Below are 19,373 nucleotides of genomic sequence, written 5' to 3' on the forward strand. Positions count from 1 at the left end.
GTCTCATAACTGTCAAATTAAAAGCTATTCCCTGCAGAGACTCAAAGGCACCTTCAGGGATAAATTTCATTTCTGCTGATGCCCTCCTCCCCGCTGTGCTGCAGAACAAAGGAGAGAGAGGAAAGAGAAAGTGACAATCACTGTTCAGCCCCCGCCCCCTGCACCTCACAGGCCTGGACTTCCACCCTTCTCCTCTCCTTGCTCCTATTTTGGCCCAAGTCATCTCTCTCTCTCTCTCTCTCTCTCTCTCTCTCTCTCTCTCTCTCTCTCTCGTTGTGGGTCTCTCCTTCCTACAGAGGAAGGCTGACCTTGCTCAGCCCGTCCTCTGACAGGGGAGGCAGAGGGGGTTGATTGGGGAGGGGGTTGCCCCAGCGCTTGGCAGCACAGCCGGGGCATAGCATGGGTTGCCAGCACCCATGGCAAAGCAAGTATTGCACCCCCTAACCCGTGGACTGTTAACACTCTCCACGTCCCTTCCACCAGTCCATCATTGAACCCATTAACCCCCCCCAAGCACATGCACTGTATTTAAAGAACACGCTGATGAAATTAAAAATGCATTTAATGATAGCATACTCAACTTTATTTAAAATAGCCTGGTGTTGATTTGTGCACATTTTTCAGTAACAGTATCAAAATTTACACTGAAATCTCTCAATTGACAGTATTGCTAGGTTACTCGTTGGCTCTTGGCTCACTGTAGATCTCTGATACGTTTCAATTAATTTAAGTTTTGAGAAACTTCTTTCACAACTGGCAGCTGAAACAGCAATAGTTAAAAAGATCCTTAACGCCACAAAAAAGTTGGTCAAAATCTCTTGCAGCTTTCACTTATTCGCCCACCGGAGCAAATCTAAAGCCTTTTGCAAATTCTGAAGTATTGGAACAGCAGTTTCACCTTTCTTTGTCTGAAACACTGTCCTGCATGACAGACACAGCTTCGCCCATTTCTTCTTGTTCAATACACTTTAGAATCCCTTCTAAATGTCACCACCACTGAATGAAATTATTCTGCATAAGCTTGCATAATTGGGGGCTTTCCTCAACAACAGCATTCTTGCTATCCATTTTAAAATAAAAAATGCTCAAAAAAATACAAACGGGAAAATAACTGGAAATTCAAAAAATCTGACATCAGGAATCACAAGACAGAGAAATCTATAGGAGAACACTTCCATCTCCCAGGAGATTCAATACAGGATCTTAAAGAAGCTGTCTTATTACAAAAGAATTTCAGAAATAGACCTAAAAGAGAAGTGGCTGAATTAAAACTTATTACTAAACTGAAAACTATGGAGAGACCTGGTCTGAACAGAGATATTGGATTCTTGTCTCATTACACATGCGAAAGGTATTTTTGGTTATCTGCATACTCTCCCTTGCTTTTTCCTGTAGGACTAATTGCAGTCGTTAACAGACAGGTTGACCACACCCACCCTCCCTCTATTATCAGGGCCTGGGGACTTCTATTTCCCTGTGTCTGAAGAAATGTGCATGCACACAAAAGCTGAGGCCCAGAACAAACTGAGTCGGTCTCTAAGGTGCTGTTGTTGAGTCGTTTAGTCGTGTCCTCCTCTTCGTGACCCCCTGGACCAGAGCACGCCAGGCCCTCCTGTCTTCCACTGCCTCCCTCATGCTGGTAGCTTCGAGAACACTGTCCCACCATCTCGTCCTCTGTCAGCCCCTTCTCCTTGTGCCCTCCATCTTTCCCAACATCAGGGTCTTTTCCAGGGAGTCTTCTCTTCTCATGAGGTGGCCAAAGTACTGGAGCCTCAGCTTCAGGATCTGTCCTTCCAGTGAGCACTCAGGGCTGATTTCCTTCAGAATGGATAGGTTGGATCTTCTTGCAGTCCATGGGACTCTCAAGAGTCTCCTCCAGCACCAGAATTCAAAAGCATCCATTCTTCGGCGCTACTGGACCATTTAAAAAAAATAAAAATTCAATTTATTTGGACTACTCAGAGCAACACAGCTACCCACCTGAATCGGGAAATTCAAAAGGACGACCTTGAATCTCAAAAGCAAACTCCCGAGTGCCAGGAGGAAAGACTCCCAGACGAAAAGCCTCTCGTCTCTTCGCTGCCTCGCAAAAAAGAGCCAGAACAGAAACACCCGCCGCTCTGCGCGACAGAATAATAATAATAATAATAATAATAATAATAATAATAATAATAATATTATAATAAGAATAATAGACACTGAACGAGGAGGGAAGAGCCGCTCCGGGAAAGCCAGAGCCGGGCAGCCTCTCTCGCCCCGGAGCCGAGGGAGGAAGTCCAACAACGTCACTTCCTCCCTTCCCGAAGGCGTGGCGTGAACACGCCCTCTCTAGCCACGGACAACTCGGAGGGCCTTAACCCCTTCTTGTCCGGCCGCAAAAGCGCCTCCCGATCCCGCGCGAGGCAAGCAGCCGCCCGTCAGACGGAGGAGCTGCGCTGCTTCTCCCGACGGCGGCGGCCGCATCACGGGTGCGCGGGTCCAGACGTGACGCTTTCCTGCCGGAGCGCTCTCTCTGTCTCTGTGCACCGCCTGCCCCACGGAAGGGGGCGCGGTCTCCCCAAGGGTCTGCTTCTGCCCCCTCCCGGGGACGGGGACCTCGAGGGCTCCCCCTTCGCCCCTCGCCCAACCCCCCCAAGCCAACCTGCCCTTTGGATCGGGGCTTCCCTCCGTCTTCGCAGCTGGCCTCGCACTTTGCAGACGGCGACCTTGTTCGACGGCACTCTCTCGCCTCCCAAAAAAGCCAAGGCGCCCTTCCGTGGAGAAGGACCCTCCGCATCTGCAGAGCAACTGGACACGTGTAGGGAGAAGGGGGAGGGGTCTGCCCCGACGGGGCGGGGCTTCCTCCCGCCGCCTCCCCCTCCCCCGCCCCCTCCCGCGGTGGCCGAGGCACGTCTCGCTCTTAAAAGGCGCTGTCTGCGGCGCTAGGGAAGGAGGGGGCGGCTGGGCCGGGGTCTCCCCTCGACGCCCTTCCCTCCCCCCTCCGGAACGAATCCCCCGGCCTTGAAGTGCGACCCATTCCTCTCCAAAAGGCCGGGAGCCAGCCGGGGGTGGGGGGTTCATCATCGCTAACCCCCCCAACCCCCCGTTAATCAATTGCTCTGCTTGCCTGGCCTCCCCTCGACAGGCGGGGGCTCCAATCCATCAGCAGGGCGAATTCACAAACCAGATGGCAGGGCCGGCTCCCAGCGCCTAATTGAATCGTACGGGGCGCAGACACGGCGTGGAGGAGAGGGGGGGGCGGTGGGGGGGCGGGAGATGGATGGCCAGCCCGGCCGCTGCTCAGAAAGCGGCCCTCCCTCTGCCGTCGGTTTTTTGTTTTATTAAAGATTTTGTTGATTTACAAAAGTGTGCAATCTCTCTCTCTCTCGTGTGTCCCCCCCCCCATGTAACATTTTTACAAATCAATTTCATTTGTTGAGACATTAGGAAGAAAAGGGGGAAGGTGGTGGGGGGGGAAGATGGGTGCGGGTGGGGCTCTGCCCTCGGTTGACGCTTGGAAGGGATGCCGGATTTTTCTGGAAGGAGCGGAGGGGGGGACCGCTCTCTGCACATGGGCAGGCGCGCTTGGCGACGGCGCATATAAGCCTTCCGTTCGGCGCAGGCCGATCCAGCGGTCTTCTTTTTAGTTCGGAACATTTTGTGCCGCCTTTCTGCCCCCCCCCGCCCCGCCCCGTCCCACACAAGTTATTCCCCGTTGAAAACATCCCTGACCCAGAAGCAACGGGGAACTGCGAGCCCCAAGATCAGTGGGAAAAGGTGGCGGACTCTCCTCGGTTGGACGGCCGTCTGTCAGGGATGCTATAGCTGCTGTTTCTGCGTTGCGGGGGGGGGGGGTTTGGACTGGATGACCCTGTGGAACCCCTCCCAAATTGACAATTAAAGGTCTGAGGCCAGGGTGTAACCACCACCCCAGCTGTTCCAACCAAAACCAAATAAACCCCAAAGCCCCTGGATTTAGCGGGGGCCCCGTCCCCAGCCCCTTTTCCTGTGCTTGAGACAGACTTCTGGGGGGTGGTCTCTGTGGCGACCCCCTCCACTCGTGGGAGCGTCTTCTCCGCAGGAGATCCGTCGAGGGTTGATGGTGAGGGGAGACGCTCCCGTTTTCTCCTGCGACGCCGCCCTCGCCCACCTTCCGGCCGCGCCGCTTCCTGGCTCCGGGACTGCCCGGTTCCTCAATCGGCCTTTCCCTTGAAAGTTTGTGTCTCAGGCTCCCGGATCCCCCCAGTGCCCCCCCACCTGCCCCAGTTCTTCTTAAACTGGAACCTGGCAGCGTCATCTGGTGTGTCCTTTTATTCAAAATATATACACGCACACACGACCGAGAGAACCGGAGAACTGAGGGTGGGGTGGGGGTGCGCGAAAGGCTGGGGGAGCTGCCCCACCCCAAATTGGGAGGGAAGGCAGCCCCCCTTCCCTAGAGGGGTGGTTCCTCGCGGAGTCGCCAGAGCTCCAGGCCCAGCCGTCGGGGGCCCCTTTTGGAATGTGCTAAATGCGGCCTTCCCATAAGACACCCCCCCACTACCACAGTCCCGTTTCCTCCGGGTGGGTGTCCCAGTCTGGACTCATAGAGGAAAGGCAAACAGCAAGGACACGGGGACGGGGCGGGGCGGGGGGAGGAATCGAGATCACAGCAGGGACCAAACCACGATTGAAAAATAATGATAATAATAAAATTAATTGATTTTTTTAGAAAAAGAAATTGCACCAAATCTTCCACGCCAGTGACCGAAGAAGGAGGACGGGGTGGGGTCAGCTGGGGCCAGAATAACGGGGGGGGGTCTGAGGTGCAGGCAGGGATGTGTCGGGCAACGCCTGGACGACATGCAGGGCGGGGACGGGGCAAGGGGTGAATGGACGGGGAGGGCGGATAAAGATGGAGGGAAAGCGGGGTGAATGGAGTCCTGGGGGGTCAGGGCATTGGGGTGCAGGACGTCGGAAGTGGGGCCTCTCTGTTCTTGGGCTGGGGCGCCGTCTCAAGCCCCTTTGCTGGCGGTGAGGCGGGAGAAAGAGAGGGAGGTACCGGGTCCAACGGTTCAACCCCCGTCCCTTGGTTCGATGCTGGGGGAGCGGGCTGGCCCCGCGCGAGGCTCTCAGTCCCCCACGTCGATCTCCTCGTCCTCGCCCTCGTCCTCGTCGTCGTCGTCGTCGTCCTCGCCGTCGGAGAAGGGGTCCGTGGCGCGGAGCGAGGCGCCGGGCGAAGACGGGGGCGAGGCGCGGGGCAGGCTGCCGCCGCGGGCCCGGGCAGGCTGGGGCTGGGGCTCCAGCTCGGGCATGCTGGCCAGCTTCTCCAGGGCGGCCGGGGGCAGCTTCTTGAGCGACTCGACGTCGGCCTTCATCTCCTCCAAGTCCCGCTTCAGCTTGGCGCGCCGGTTCTGGAACCAGGTGATGACCTGCGCGTTGCTGAGGCCCAGCTGCGCCGCGATGTGGTCCCGGTCGGCGGGCGACAGGTACTTCTGGTAGAGGAAGCGCTTCTCCAGCTCGTAGATCTGGTGGTTGGTGAAGGCCGTGCGCGACTTCCGACGCTTCTTCGACTGCTGCCGCGGCCCGAAGGCGCCCAGCGGGTCCCGGCCTGCAGAGGGAGGCAGATGAGAAGGATCCGCGGTCAGCCGCCCCCGCCGGGCATAAGGGCCAGCGCCCCCCATCCCGCACCTGCCCTGCCCGGTCTGGAGTCGCCAAAGAACCTGCAGCCGTCGGGGGGACTCCAGAGCTACCCCACCAGGGCTGGAAGGGCCGCTTCCTCTGCCTGGAGGCCTGGCAAGGCCTCTCGCTATCCCTTCTGCTGGGGTCGGGAGAGACCTCTTCCCCTTGGGCGCAGGAAAGCGTGATACTGGCCGCAGGACAAAGACCCGACGGTAACCGAAACCCAGCGAGTGCAGTGGGGGCGCCCGGAGAACGACCGGCGACTTCTAGCTTAACCTCCCCGCCCGGAGGCTGAAGCGCCGAGCGGGAAGCCCAGGGTGCTAGCGGGACGCGGAGCATCTTGGAAAACCGACGGCCTCCCCTCTCTCCCCATTCAGTCAGGCGGACCCAGTTCTCGTGGGGATGGAAGGGCGAGTGGCCGAGCACAAAGAGGGACTGTGCTGGGCGGCCGCCCTTGTTCAAAGGCGTTGATAACATTTTGTTGAAAACCAGACTCTGGGAAGCCCCGGCCATTTGCTCGCACAACGAAGTAAAAAGGCGGTCAAGGCGCCGACCTTTGTCCCAAAGAACTGGGCTGGCGGGGGGGGGGGCAGAGAGAGAGAGAGAGAGAGAGAGAGATTTATGCTTGGCACCAACTAAAATTTGGAACAAAATTCCAGATCAAGGAATAATTGCTACACTTTTATCCTGAAGTGAGGGTGGGGATAATAATAACAATATAATAATGATAATAATAATAATAATAATAATAATAATAATAATAATAATAATAATAAATAATAATAACAACGACCACCGCATAGCAGTGATTCTTTCTTCGTCCTGACTGTGTGATGGGAAAGGAGAGCGAAAGTCTCCTGCTTCTGTTTTCCTCTTTCTCCTTTCCACCTCTGAGAAAGGCGCGCAAGAGGCAGTAATGCAACCAAATGGCTGTTCTGAAGTGCGGGACCCTTGACCTCGGCTGCTGGCGGGGCAACCCTCTGGCCCCCCCCTGACCGCCGCCGAAGGACAAGAGGTCTTCTCTGGTCCCGGACGAGGACCTTAAGGCCGGGGGAGTGACGAGACCCGGGACCTGCCCGAGACCAGGCTGCGGTTGAGCCCCGCGAGGGCCTCGTCTAGAATTAAAAGGATTCGGCCCACAGCAGAGAAGCCGGACCCCTCCAGGAAGCCCTATTACCTCTCGCAGAATTAATCCGTTTGGGTGAATCCACAGGATCAGGCCCTTCTCTTCAGGATGGGCTCATCCAAACTAATGTCCCCTTTGCACTAATTGCGCGCTCAAATCCTGCTTTCCTCTGTCGGCTATTTTCGCAAAGGCTGCTCAATTTTCCCTTTCCCAGGTCTGAAATCCGAATTTGTACACGTGAACTGTTTGAGCGCCCTGCGAATACCTTAGAAAAGCGTCACTTGTGAATGGTGGGGTGGAAAGTGGGACAGAAAGAGAAAGTAAACCCATTTCCATGCGCCGGAATTTAATTTCAATTTAATTTATTGAGATTCTGTTCCGACGCATGATTTGCACTTCATCTGGGGAAAATGCAAAAATGTATTAAACTGAAAGTTTGAAAACGCCCTGAAAAAAAGAGCAACAAGCCTGGATTTGAAATGGGTTTAAATTCTCTTTCTGTCCCATTTTCCACCCCACCATTCACAAATGACGCTTTCCTAAGCTCTGTTGTTTCACGATTAGAAGAAAAACACCCGCCGCCTCCCTCGCCCTTGGCTAGTCGGAATTTTGCCCGAAGGGCGCCGAACGGGACCTGGTGAGGGCCGGCTAATTTCACAACGCAGGAAAAAAAGAGAGTTTTCCGGGTTCCTTGGGAAAAAAGGAACTCAAATGTTACCCATTTTGGCGCGGGGAGAGAGGCGTCCCAAACATGCTCCCTCACATTTATATTAAGTTGAAATATGGTTTTGGGGAATTGCAAGCAATTTAAGCTGGAAGACTGGCGAGGAACATCCACCCAAGAAATACGGGAAATTGTAAAATATAAAGAATATGATTTAATATAATTAATTTGAACTAATTACGTAATGTCCGATTGTGACTCTCCACGTGGCTCTTTGGGTACCTTTGAGAAGCGTTGAGAAGGAGAGTCCGGGGCCTTCGCTCGCTTTTTGCCCAGGGCGCAATTGGGGGGCTGACTATTGCGAAGTGTGGCTCAGCCAGGAACAACCTTCCCGAATTCGGGGTTCTGGCGGAAAATTGTTTGCTCGGCCTGAAAGGTTTTTAGCCGCGGCGACAACTGAAAGGTCCAGCTCCCCGGAAAAGTGGAGGCGAAATGTTGTCTCTCACTCTCAGCAACATTTTTTTAAAAAGAGGGGTGGTGGAATTCTTTGAGGAACCGGATGTTAAATGGCGGGGTTTTTTGTGGGATGGGGGTCCGGGCAGGGCTGTGCCCTCTTCGATTATCCGGCCGTTCTCCAACCGGCTCGACTCCCGGATTTCTCTCCTGGACATCGGAGCAAACGGCCCCGAACAAACTAGCGCGTTTCCCTTTGTGGTTTAACGCGATTCGGGGCCGTTTTTCGGCGTTCACCCTTCGGCTAATTTGAACCGAGAGTGTCTCTCGGTGTGTTGCAGGGGCGGGAAGGGGGGGGTCACTTTACAGAAGCAGAAGGCAGAATTAAATCGCAGTCCTGTGAAACCCAGCAAGGAGAAATTATCGCGCGCGGTAAACGAACCCAGCCGCCGCCACGAACTTTAGCACCCGCCAGAAACGAATTCGCGCCGTTTAGGCCGGTGGCATTTTTCTTTCTCGTCGGGCGGGACCGAAAGAGAGAAAACGGTCTAGTTTTGAAAGACCCAACGCGGCAGCCATTTGCTGTCCTCGGAGCGCAGGCGGTTTGAGTGTCGGTTCGCGGTCTGGACTGACTCTGCCCGTCAAGTGGAGCCAGCGGGACAGATAAACAAATCCAGGCCGCTGACATAATATTGACTTAACCGGCTGCGGATTCTTGCGGGGCAGGAAAAAAATGATTAGAAAGGCCAAAGGGGAGGAAGCGGCGTTGGCGTTGGGGGGACCCTGTGGAAAGAGGGCTGGGCGGACCAGCCCTTCGCCTCCGACGCCGCTAGACCTCCGCATCAGGATTTCCGAAGGAAAGCGGCGGATGAGTCTCTTCCTCGCCTCCGGGAGCTCCGCGCTTTTCTCGGGGAAGCGGCGGCTCCTTGGGACACCCGCCAGCCCCGGAGGCGGCTCCTGGACTTCCCAAACCGCGGAGGAGGGTCCGAGCCTCGCCCTTCGCTTTGCCCGAGAAATCTCCGGACAGGGGAAGGGCCACCCCTTCCTTCGCTTCGCAGCAGCGTTTGTGGGAAGGTGGCCCCGGGGGCCGCCTCGTTACCGAGCCTGCCCAAGCCCCGTGGCCGAGAGCCCCCGAGGAGGTCACCCCTCGGAGCGGAAGAGGCAAGCGCGGCCCTCCGCCGCCCCGCCACCGCCTCTCCTCTCCCGCTCGCCCCGACCCCTTACCTTCGGCCGCCTGAAGCACGTTCACCTCGAGCCCCTTGAAGGTCTTGCTGGCCAGCTCCTCGAGGGCGCAGAGCGGAGAGGCGGGCGCGGGCACGCCGTTGCGGGGAGGTCCGGCCGAGCCGGCGACCTTGTCCAGCAGGCGGGCGGCGGGGGCTTTGCGCGCCGAGGGCTTGCTGAGGATGTCCTCGATGCTGAAGGGGGTCAGCGGCTTGTTGGAGTTGGCGGGCGGCGGCAGCTGGTCCAGCGGGCTCCGGCGCCGCTCCTCGGTGGCCGGCTGAGGCAGCGCGGGGGCCGCCTTCCCTTCCTTAGCGGAGGTCATGGCCCGCGGGAGGGAGGCGGGAGGGAGGGGGAGGGAGCCCCCCAGCTTCTCCTGGAGCAGGGATGGGGCTCAGCACCCCCTTGGGGTCATGGTGCTGCTGCTGCTGCTGCAGATCCCCCGGCGTTGTTATCTCTGCGCGCCAGCCGCTCTGAGCCGCCCCCTCCAGCTTTGAGCGCGGAAGCTCCTCTTCTCTCCCCCCCCCCGCCCCGCTGCCCGCTGGATCCGGGCCTAAGAGTAGAGCGGCGCCGCACAAGGGCCCCCCCGGCCCATCCCCCTGCCTGGCCTCGCCCGGCGCGGCTTGGGGAGGGGGCGTCCCGTCGGGTCTTCCTTGCCTCTGGCCGCCGGTGAGCCCGTTCAGTCCTAGCCAAGTCCGCCCGGGCGCTCCAGCCTTAAAGACGCACAGGCAGGGCCATCAATTGGGCACCCGGGTAGGAGGAGCCAGCGCGGAAGTGTTAGCAAAGTTTCAGAGGGGGGAGCGAGTGGGGGGGACGCGGGGAGGGGAGGGGGTCCCCGCTTCTCCGGCCGCCTTGCAGAAGCGGCCACCGCCCGGCGGCTCTGCCTTTGCTCGCAGGCCTGCCTGGGGGCTCCCTCGGCTCCACCGCTGAGCTGGCGGCCCCGATCCCGGGAGCAAAGAGGCGTCGCGGGAGCGGCTAGGCCTCCGCCAGGGCCCTGACCCGACAGCTTCTCCGGCTCCCCAAGCCGAGGACAGCTTCGGCTGTGAAGCAGCGCCTTCCGGGCTGGCCCCTTCTCGGCTTATCACACTGGGCCTCGCCTCTCCAGCTCCCGGTATGTGTGCTCCGCGGTGGTCCCCCGCTCCTTCCAGACCCTTCCACCGCCCCCTGCCAAACTGGCTGTAGATACAAGAAGGGCAGCTGGGGTGGGCGATAGAGGACCCTGCCTCCCCCTGCGGGGCTCATCTCTGGCAATTGTCTTAAGCTGCCGCAAGTGTCTCTGCTCAAGGAGCCCCCTGAGTTTTGGCATTGTCTCTTCCCGCGCCCCCCCGCCTCTCTCCAGGAGCTTTATGGAGCCGCCTGGATCGGGTCTGCTTTGGAGGAGGGGAGCCTTCCTTGACCAGCATCTGGGGCGCCCTTTGCGGCCTTCCCCTCTGGAGAGATAGTCACCCTCCCTCGAGTGCAGTTCCTAATCGCCAGTCGCCCTTCTGCGGCGAGGATTCTTCCGAGCAGGAGAAGCGCCGGGTTCTTGCGGGGCCCTCCGGCTGCTTCTCTTTCGGGCGGCGGCGACCCTCCAGCTAAATGCCCCTCGGGGGTTTGTGGCAGCCTCGCTTATTGTTCTCGGGACTCTGGTTTTACCTCGCCGCGCAATTACGCGCAACTGCTGCGCCTTCACCAGCTTGGCGGCCCCGAAATAACCCCGCGGGGACTTCGGGGAGAGGTTTCTCTTCCTCCAGAGCCGAGAGAGCCGCGGAGGGGTTTCCTCCGCTTGGTGTAAGGGAAAGGAAGAAAGAGAAAGGCAGGCTTCGCACCCCGCGAGAGCCACTCCACGCTCTCCTTCGGGAAGCACGGAATGTTCTTGCTGCTGCTGTTGTTGAAGATGTGCTTTGTTATCACTATGACTATTGTTGTTACTGTTGTTACTCTTGGTAGTAGTACTATCAGTAGTACACTTCGTAGTAGTACTATTATTCGTGCTATTACTGCTGTTATTCTCTTGCGCACCCTCAGGTTCCCCTCTGGCTCAGCGCCGGCTCCGGCTTGTTCAGCGGGCGCCCTTGACGCGCGTGGCCCGTAGGATCCGAGACTGGCGAGACGCTGCCTTCGCTCCAGGTTTGCCCCTCGCGCCTCCCTGTGTGCCCTCCGGGCCCCCCATTCCCACCCATCGAGGCCAGCTTAGGGTCTTCTTCCCCCTTTCCAGCCCTCCACCCTCCGGTTCTTTCCCTGCGTTCTTGGGAGCGAGCCGACTCGCTGCCCCGCCCGAGGTGCAGGGCGGCTTCGGCGGCGTCCCAGGGTCTCTGGTGGATCGGGCCCTCCGGCTGCTTGCCTCGCCGCCTGCGGCCCAGCTGGGCGCTCCGCTAGGCCCCTTCGCCACCCCCGCCGCTAATGCAAGGCAGACGTGCAACATCCCCGTAAAGGGAGCCATAAAAAGCGGCTCCCCCCCCCCAAGCGCTGTAAAGAGCATTTCAAAGCCCCCCGCGGGCCGCCTGCTGGGGAGGGGAGTCTGTAGACAGGCTGGGCGGCCCCGACCTCCCCCCGACGGCTAGCCCGGCCTCTCCGGAGAGAGGGGCCTCCATGGGGTTCCCCACTCCCCTCCAGGATGCACCCCGACTATTCTAACCCCCCCTCGACTGCCTGGAGTTTTATAGCCTCCCCAGTTCTAAATGGCCCATAAAAGCGCCGCGTCTGGGAGTGATTAAGGCCCGCAGCGCGGGGCTTTGGGCAGGTTTTGAGTTTCACTGCCCGGACCGGCCGTAAAAGCCTCATACAAATAGCTCCATGATCCCGCACGCTTGTAAACCCCCACTCCTTCCCTCCCTCCCAGCCTGTTCCCCTCCACAGCCAGCTGCTGAGAGGCCAGGCCCGTCCTGTCCAAACCTCGGGTTCGTCTGCGCGCAAAGGGCTCCCGGTGGACGCGCACCGAGGGCCCCCTGTAGCCGGTCGGACTCGGCCGGAAGGAGACACAAGACCCCCGGGAAAGCCCACGGCGCAAGCAGCAGAAAAAGAGGGAATGGGGGCGGTATCTCTGAAGGTTACGGGGTGGGGGAGGGCAGGCAAATCCCTTCCCTCCCATCTACACCCCAAATGTAGGTGCACAATCATATAATTGGAGAGTTGGAAGGGACCTCCGTGGGCCATCTAGTCTAACCCCTTGCAATCCAGGAATCCTGGACAGATGGCCACCCAACCTCTGCCCGGAGGACTTCGCCAGTGGGCGGAAGAGAAACGGAACATGGACATCAATATATCCCAGAGCCATCTCACACCTCCGGAGGAAGCGAGGAAGGCCCAGGAGAAGCTGGCAGCGCTCGCCAAGGGCCGTCCGCATTCCGCTCGCCTTCCGCACCCGCCCTGCGACCGACTTCCACCACCTTCTTCGCCCCAATCCAATCCATAGCATCTTCTTCGGTGTGGGCGCGCGATTTCTGGGAAAGTCCTAAGAGAGTCGTTCGTCCTACAAGCCGTAGCCTCTGCCCACAGAAGAGGCCGGAGGAAAGAAGGGGGAAAGGGCGGGTGCGTTCACACGAGACACGGCAAAGCACTTGGGGGGGGCTCTCTGGCTGTGTGAACGTGGCCATTTCCCCCCCGGCAGCCCCCTTGCCTGCTCCTCCAATCACCCCGAAATCGACCATAAGACGCCTCTTAGCCAGAAACCCCGCAAGATTCAGAAGTCTCCTTTTGTTTCCCACTCCCTTCACAACATTCATGAGGATAAAAGTGGCTCCGGGTTTGTAACAGGAAGGTACAACCTCCGCGGGGCAGAATTCGCATGATAATCGCCGCCCCGCAAGAACACCGTCTAGACTCTAGGGTCTCCAGACGTTCAGCTTACAGGCCTGGGGCAGAGGGTCTCTGAGCCTCCCTGCTCGCCGGCGGAGGCACTGAAGGCCCGGCCTCCTCGCGTGTCGGGCGGCGGAGCTGCGGGCCTGATCTGTGAACGAGGTTCGCGCGCCCTGTTTCCCAGTCCCGCGGACCCCGCTGCGCGACCCCGCATCCTGACGGCCGGGTGGAACAGCAGGTGTGAGGCGCAGGCGGCGACTTGCCCTGGCCTGGGAAAAGCGCTGGCGGCCGGGTCGTGGCTGCTCAGGACCAACCCAGGAGAGCCCCAAGCCGGGCCAGCCCCTTCCCGGTTGGAAAGGGGTCGGATGGAGCCGCCATGCAGCCTTCTATCGTCTCTTGGTCCCTTATGTAATCTTTTGCTTGTTTTAGGTTAACGCAGAACAAAGGAAACCTATAGAAGATTAATATTTGGAAGGTTAGAAGGAATCTGCCAGGTAAGAGGAGGCGACATGCTCTTTCTAGAGCTGTAAGGGTTCGGAAAACCTTTTTTTAAAAAATTAAAGAAATAAAATTGTCAGCTCCAACCCGAATAAAGCAGGACATCCCCCCTCCGTTTTTCCGGCTGCATTTTCTTCTCGGCCCAGCGGCAGCCTTCAAAGGGGAATCGGCCCCGATCCTACCCGGGCTGTCGGAACGCCTAGATGGTCTGTGGCTGAGGTTCCGCTCCTTTTGCCCGAACCCGGTCGGTCTGCTACTCCCCATTTACCCCCAAGAAACCTGGAGGCGGGCTCCAGGCTTGGCCAGGCCCCAAACCCCCCTTCGGCGCCATTTCACGTCGGAGAAAGGTCTCTCGGAGATCATTGTAACCGTCGCGCGCAAAGCCACGTACCCAAAAAACCCCAGAATGAAAGCAAGAGCTCCCCGCGTAGAATCACCTCGGTATTGGGGGGCGCAATGCAGTGTGGTGGGGGGGCTCCTCTGCCCACAGATCCCCATGGTTCGGATCAGGCCCAGCGCTTACAGCAGGTGAGGAAGCTCCTCCCGCGGACCCCAAGGCTTCCACCCGGAATAAATTCGCTTCTTGCGTTAGAGCCCCCCCCTCTATAATCCCCCCACCCTGTTAAAAGTTTTGCCCCACCCCGGAGCCGAAATGGTTAAGCGCAGCTGTCACTCAGCGCCTGGCGGGCTGCGCGCCCCTCCGCTCGGGGGCCTTTAATCCCCGCTCGCCGTGATAGATGGGCCGTTTACACGAGCGATTAGGAGCGGATGGAGCCCGCCATGGCCACAGCCGCGCGGGCGGGCGGAGCGGGGGGCGGCGGATCGGGAGAGCGCTCCGCCAGATGGTGACTTTCATGTCGGGACAATCCCCAGCGCGTCGCCTCATCTGCTTCTGCTGAGGGAGGGGAGCCTGGAAATTGAAATTTGGGAGGGTGGGGAATGAAAATCGTTAGGATCGGAACCGGGGAGGGGCTGACTTTGGTGTGAAGGCACCGCAAGAGTAAGCGGGAGGACGGGGCATTGTCTCCCGGGCGGGGCGCTCCAGGTTCCGGCCTCCGTCCATTCCGGAGTCGATCCCAAAGGAACTCGCCTTCTTTTCCCAACCGGCGAAACTCCCTTATGGTTCTGGACAACAGGGGCGGGAGGCTCCTTTGGAAAGAAAGGACCCCCCCCCCAATCTCTCACGCCAGGAGAGCCTCCCTCGCCGCCCCTCGCGGGTTCCTTCCAAGCGGGTCTGCCTCACCGGCTCCGCTTTGCTCCCGAATTTCAGCGAAGCCGCGCCGGAGTCTGGCAAGCGCCGCCGGCTGGGCTTTCTCCCTTTCGTCCTTTCTTAATTGCTTTCCCTTTCCATAGTTCACCCCTCTCTCAAGACCCGCGCTAAGCCGCGGGAGTGAAAAAGCGCCGGGCCTTCCCTCGCCTGCTCCTTCCTCCTGCCTTCCGAGAGTCCCTGAGCGAGACCGGCGGCAGCTCGAAGGCGCATCGTTCCTGGCCGCCAAAGGCTCCGATCCCAAGACTTCTCCGAGCGGGTGGGTGACGGTCAGAATACAGTCAAAATGCTTCTTCAGCCAGAAGCGCACTGGATGCAGAAGAAACAGCAAAGCCCCATCAAGCGGCTAACACAACGCGGAAGGCGAGGCGGCTCCTGGCGTAGAGATGCGCAGCATCAGTTCTGAAAGGCAAACGCTATTTTTATTTGCATCTGTTGCCGCAGAAGTAGGTTCTTGGAGATCCTGATGCGGAGCGAGGAGAGTGGAAGGCCGCTGAACCGAGACTGGGGAAGAGAGGCGCTCCATATGGCGAGGAAGGGAGGTGCGAAAGGCCCGCGGGCGGCGGAGTTTTGACGCGGAGCCAGGAAGTAGGGAGCCCGCAGCCGGGGCTACAGATCCGCCGCGGCCTCAGGAGACCGCGCAGGAGAACCCCCGCTGCCTCTTGTCCTCTCTGAAGGTGGAGGGGGCAGGGAAAAGCAGGCGCACCCCAAAATCTAGTCCAAGGTAAAGCCACCCAAAGCGCGAAGTCTACAAGTCGGCCTTGCTCCCGCTTCCCCTCGCCAGCCGTGCGCCACTTTAGCGTTGCCGAAAAGACGTGTGGACGTTTGCAACGAAATGCGAGAGAGATAAAGGCGGGGTTGGCGGGCTGGCTGCTTGCTCAGGGGCCCGCAGTCGCCGGCTCCCTCCCGCCCCCCTCCCCGGCTGCAGTCGGACACGCCTGGCCATTCTGACCCTCTCGCCGTTTCCGCAGGGCGGCGAATGTCGGGGCGCAGCGGGGCCTTTCTCGTCTGGGCGCCGCGACCAAATCCATCCCCTCCTTTGGCGGTTTACGCGCAAGCTGATCTCCCGGATTCCACTCAGGGTTTCGCTTCTCTGCTTTAGCGCCTGTATTAGTTTTCCTTTGTCTGTTTTTAACGCTGCTGATTTTAAAATGTTGGCGCCTGGAGCGTCTTGGTTGACAAGGCGGACTAAGAGAGTTTTTATCCGCGAGCGAAGCCAGAGGCCTGGAAGGGCTGCCGGGCGCACGTCGGATAAACCATTTCTCCGACGGCGCGCGTCTGTTTGCTGCAGTGGGGCCTTGGAGGATGGCGAGGGGCCCTTGCCCAGTGAGTCGGGGCCTGGTCGCCGGTGGCCCCGATCCCTTCTGTCCCTGGTTCCACAGAGCTCCTCTTAGCCGTCTTGTCTCCCTCCTTAGCACTGACAATCCGTCCGTCGCCGCCTCCCAGTCCAGCGCCCGAACCTCCCTCGGCGCCTCTGCGGGAGGAGAGCTGTGGGCGCGGGTGGCGCGCAGGATTTGACTCGGGACTCCTCAGGGACAGCCCAGGGGAGGCGCTCTGGGAAAGGCAGGCCCAGGAAAGATTTCTAAGCCACAGCGGAAGTCCAGCTCGCCCGGGGTTGCCTCTTTGCTAGCCCTACAGCAAAGGAAACGGGGTTGTTTGTTTGAAATTAATACTCTGCTTGATTGTAAAAAGCCTCAAAGTGGTTTCTAAAAAGAACGAAAATAAAATTATCGATAAAAACAGTTATAAGCAACATTCGAAAAATTAAAACCACCCACAAACTAAAATCATAAGAAAACAAACACCAACATTTTACCTGAGTAGGTTTGTCTAAGCAAGGATGCGTTTAGCAGGCGCAGAAAAGAGCGCAGGGAAGGAGCCCGCCTGCTGTCAACGGGCAGGGAGTTCCAGAGGACAGCGCTGCCACACTAAGAGATCGACTTCTTACGAGTGAGGAACGGGCATCGCCTGGCACCCGTCACAGGGCCAGATCCACGGTTCTTCCAGACTATTGTTGTTATTATTTTATTTATGTATGTATGTACTTACTACATTTATATACACCTCTAAATTCCAAGGAGCTCAAGGTGGTTCCATGGTCCCCCCCCCATTTCATCCGCACAACAACCCTGTGAAGGAGGTTAGGCGAAGAGATGGTGACTGACTCCAAGGTCTCTCTAGCCATTATGCCACACGGGCTCTCAGCTGTGGTCCAAACAGCTCAGTGTTGTCCACCTCCCTCTGTTTTCTCCTTACAACAACCTTGTGAGGGAGGTTAGGCTAAGAAACAGTGACTGTCTCTTGGTCACCCGGAGCTTCGTGGCCGCGTTTGAGCCGCGATTCCTCCGCTCCTATTAGCCCTGCCTCTGACAAGGAAGTCTCGCTGAGACAAAGGACCTCAGTCGACAGACAAGCCACTTTCCTCCAAAGAGTCCGCGCCCCCCTCCGGCTTCTGTCTCGCCGCTGCAGCTGAGGCCACAACACAGCGGGGAGTCTAAGGCCCCGCCAGATGCATCTGAAGCACACAAAACCTCCGTTGCAGGGGGTTGGACTAGATGACCGCTTGGGACCCTTCCAACTCTACAATCCCGCGAATGCATGAAAACCTCATGCCATAATGAAGGCCCAACAGACCCTTCCTCCCCCCTTTTTTTCTGCAGCAGACTAAGGCGGGGCGCAACCTCTGGAAGAAAGAGGCGTCTTCGCCGCCCTGGCGTTATACAGGGACTCGGGGCGTGTTCGCAGGGACACTTCAACCTGCAAGGAGAGTCAAATGCTCGTCTTGCCCTCCCTGGTTCCTCCCCACTCCTTGCCTCGTACAGACACTCCCCCCTCGACCCCCCCCCGCCGCCCTGCACACCGTCTCGCATAATGCCCTGTGACACGCACCAGGAAATTGCTGCAGAGCGAAATCCTCGCAGACCCCCAGCTCCTTCTCAGCAGGTCTTGCATCTCTTCCCCCGCCCCGGTTCTCCTTCAGCATCTTCTCCCCCCCCCCCCGTCCCCACTCCCAGCTTATCTGGGGCGTTGACAGGGAAATTGAGTTAAGTGATGGAGAAGAATGTGCTCGTGGGGCGAGCAGCTCCATCCCAGGCCTTTAGATGCGTGTGTTTGTGTGCTCGCGTGCGCGTGTGCTAATCTCAGTTGTCAAGAGCGCGGGGACTAGCTGGCTCTGCAGGCACTTCCTTAAGTGAACGGAGGAGCGCCTTGCGAAGACCAAGACGCCGTGGAAGGGCCCCTGGATCAGGACTTTTAAAACAATGGCTCTTGACGTAATTGTATATAAGCGATATTATTTGTAACCTTAGTTTTAGGCTAAGTGTGGATGCCCCGTTGGAGCTGGAAGGCGGGCAAGGTGTAAACGGGAGCGGGTGGCTCTGGGCTTGCCAATCAGAAGGTCGATGGTTCAAATCCCCACAATGGAGTGAGCTCCCGTTGCTCCCTCCCAGCTTCTGCCAACCTAGCAGTTCGAAAGCACACTAGTGCAAGTAGATAAATAGGTACAGCTATGTCGGGAAGGGAAACAGCGTTTCTGTGCGGTCTGGTTTCTGTCGGTCCGACGCACCAGAAGCGGTTTAGTCCTGCTGGCCACAGGACCTGTCTGTGGACAAACGCCAGCTCCCTTGGCCTGAAAAGCAAAGCAAGATGAGGGTCGCACCCCATAGTCGCCTTGGACTGGACTTAACCATCCAGGCGTACTTTACCTTTTTTACCTAAATGGTTAAACAAGCACACTTGTGCCAGGGATTGTGGTGGGGTGTGTGGAAGGGGATAGCCTGAGAAAGTGGTGGAAGGGGCGGGATTGGGGCCAGGAGCAGGAGAGGCTAGGTGCCTTCAAGCTGGGGTGGAGCTGGAGGGGCTTCAGGAAGTTGGCCTAGAGGCCTCACCTTCTGTGGGGTGTGAAACACAGAGCAGTCAAATACAACATTCCTAGAGTGGACATAAAAAGGGGATGTCTGGACCAGCCAGTTGGAACTTCCTGTTTCCTCCTGGGCTGGGACAAACTTCCTCTACATGTGACCAGAGGTGGACGTGACCTCACCTGTGCAGGTAACAAAATAGCACAGGGGAGGCAGCCATCTCTCTCTCTGACTCCATTCCTCGAAGTAGCAACATCTCCTTAGGCTGAGATGCTTGCTTGAGAGGACAAAGGAACTATCTCTTTATGGGATAGATTCCATGTGTATACATTTTATAACCTAAGTCTGCCTTCTGGGCTCCTTCTGTGAACAGAATGTGAGTAAACTATTTTATATACTTTGATACAAGACTGTGTCGTGTCTATTCTTTTTAAGAGGGAATAAAAGGGGAATTACCAGGAAACTTATTTTAGAGGCTTATGCAAGCCTGGCAAAGACCTATCCACTATGTAAGTTTAAAGGGGGAATGTTACTCTGCTAAATTGTAGAACTTGTTAACACAAGTTGGGAAGGATATAATTAAACAATATATCCTCTCCTGCCTCCATGAACATTCCCACACCTTCACCCCCTCCAGCGAAAGGGTCTCTGCCACCACTGTGACTCCACTGCCACAGCCCACCCACGTCAGGGACTCCCAGGAGGGCGAGAATGGTGCTAGCTGTGATTCAGCCTCAGCCCAGCATACCTGAAGGAGCGTCTCCACCCCCATTGTTCTGCCCAGACACTGAGGTCCAGCTCCGAGGGCCTTCTGGCAGTTCCCTCATTGCGAGAAGTGAAGTTACAGGGAACCAGGCAGAGGCCCTTCTC

General features: G+C 57.9%; 1 protein-coding gene across 2 annotated transcripts; it reads right to left on the reverse strand.

Moving 5' to 3' along the window:
• Positions 1-4,275: 4,275 nt before the first annotated feature.
• LBX2 (ladybird homeobox 2) lies at positions 4,276-12,453 on the reverse strand. Of its 2 annotated transcripts, none has more exons than XM_083571903.1 (2): positions 11,976-12,453; positions 4,276-5,569 (listed from the first exon to the last, which is right to left on the reverse strand). In XM_083571903.1, exons 1-2 carry the CDS (start codon positions 12,169-12,171, stop codon positions 5,091-5,093), a joined length of 675 nt encoding a protein of 224 aa, XP_083428029.1. In that variant the 5' UTR covers positions 12,172-12,453; the 3' UTR covers positions 4,276-5,090. The 2 variants fall into 2 exon arrangements, with proteins under 2 accessions (XP_083428029.1, XP_083428028.1); XM_083571902.1 differs by lacking the exon at positions 11,976-12,453 and adding an exon at positions 9,108-9,868.
• Between the last annotated feature and the right edge of the window lie 6,920 nt (positions 12,454-19,373).

Source organism: Podarcis filfolensis (assembly GCF_964270895.1).
Source record: "Podarcis filfolensis genome assembly, chromosome: 9".
Classification (NCBI taxonomy): Eukaryota; Metazoa; Chordata; class Lepidosauria; order Squamata; family Lacertidae; genus Podarcis; species Podarcis filfolensis.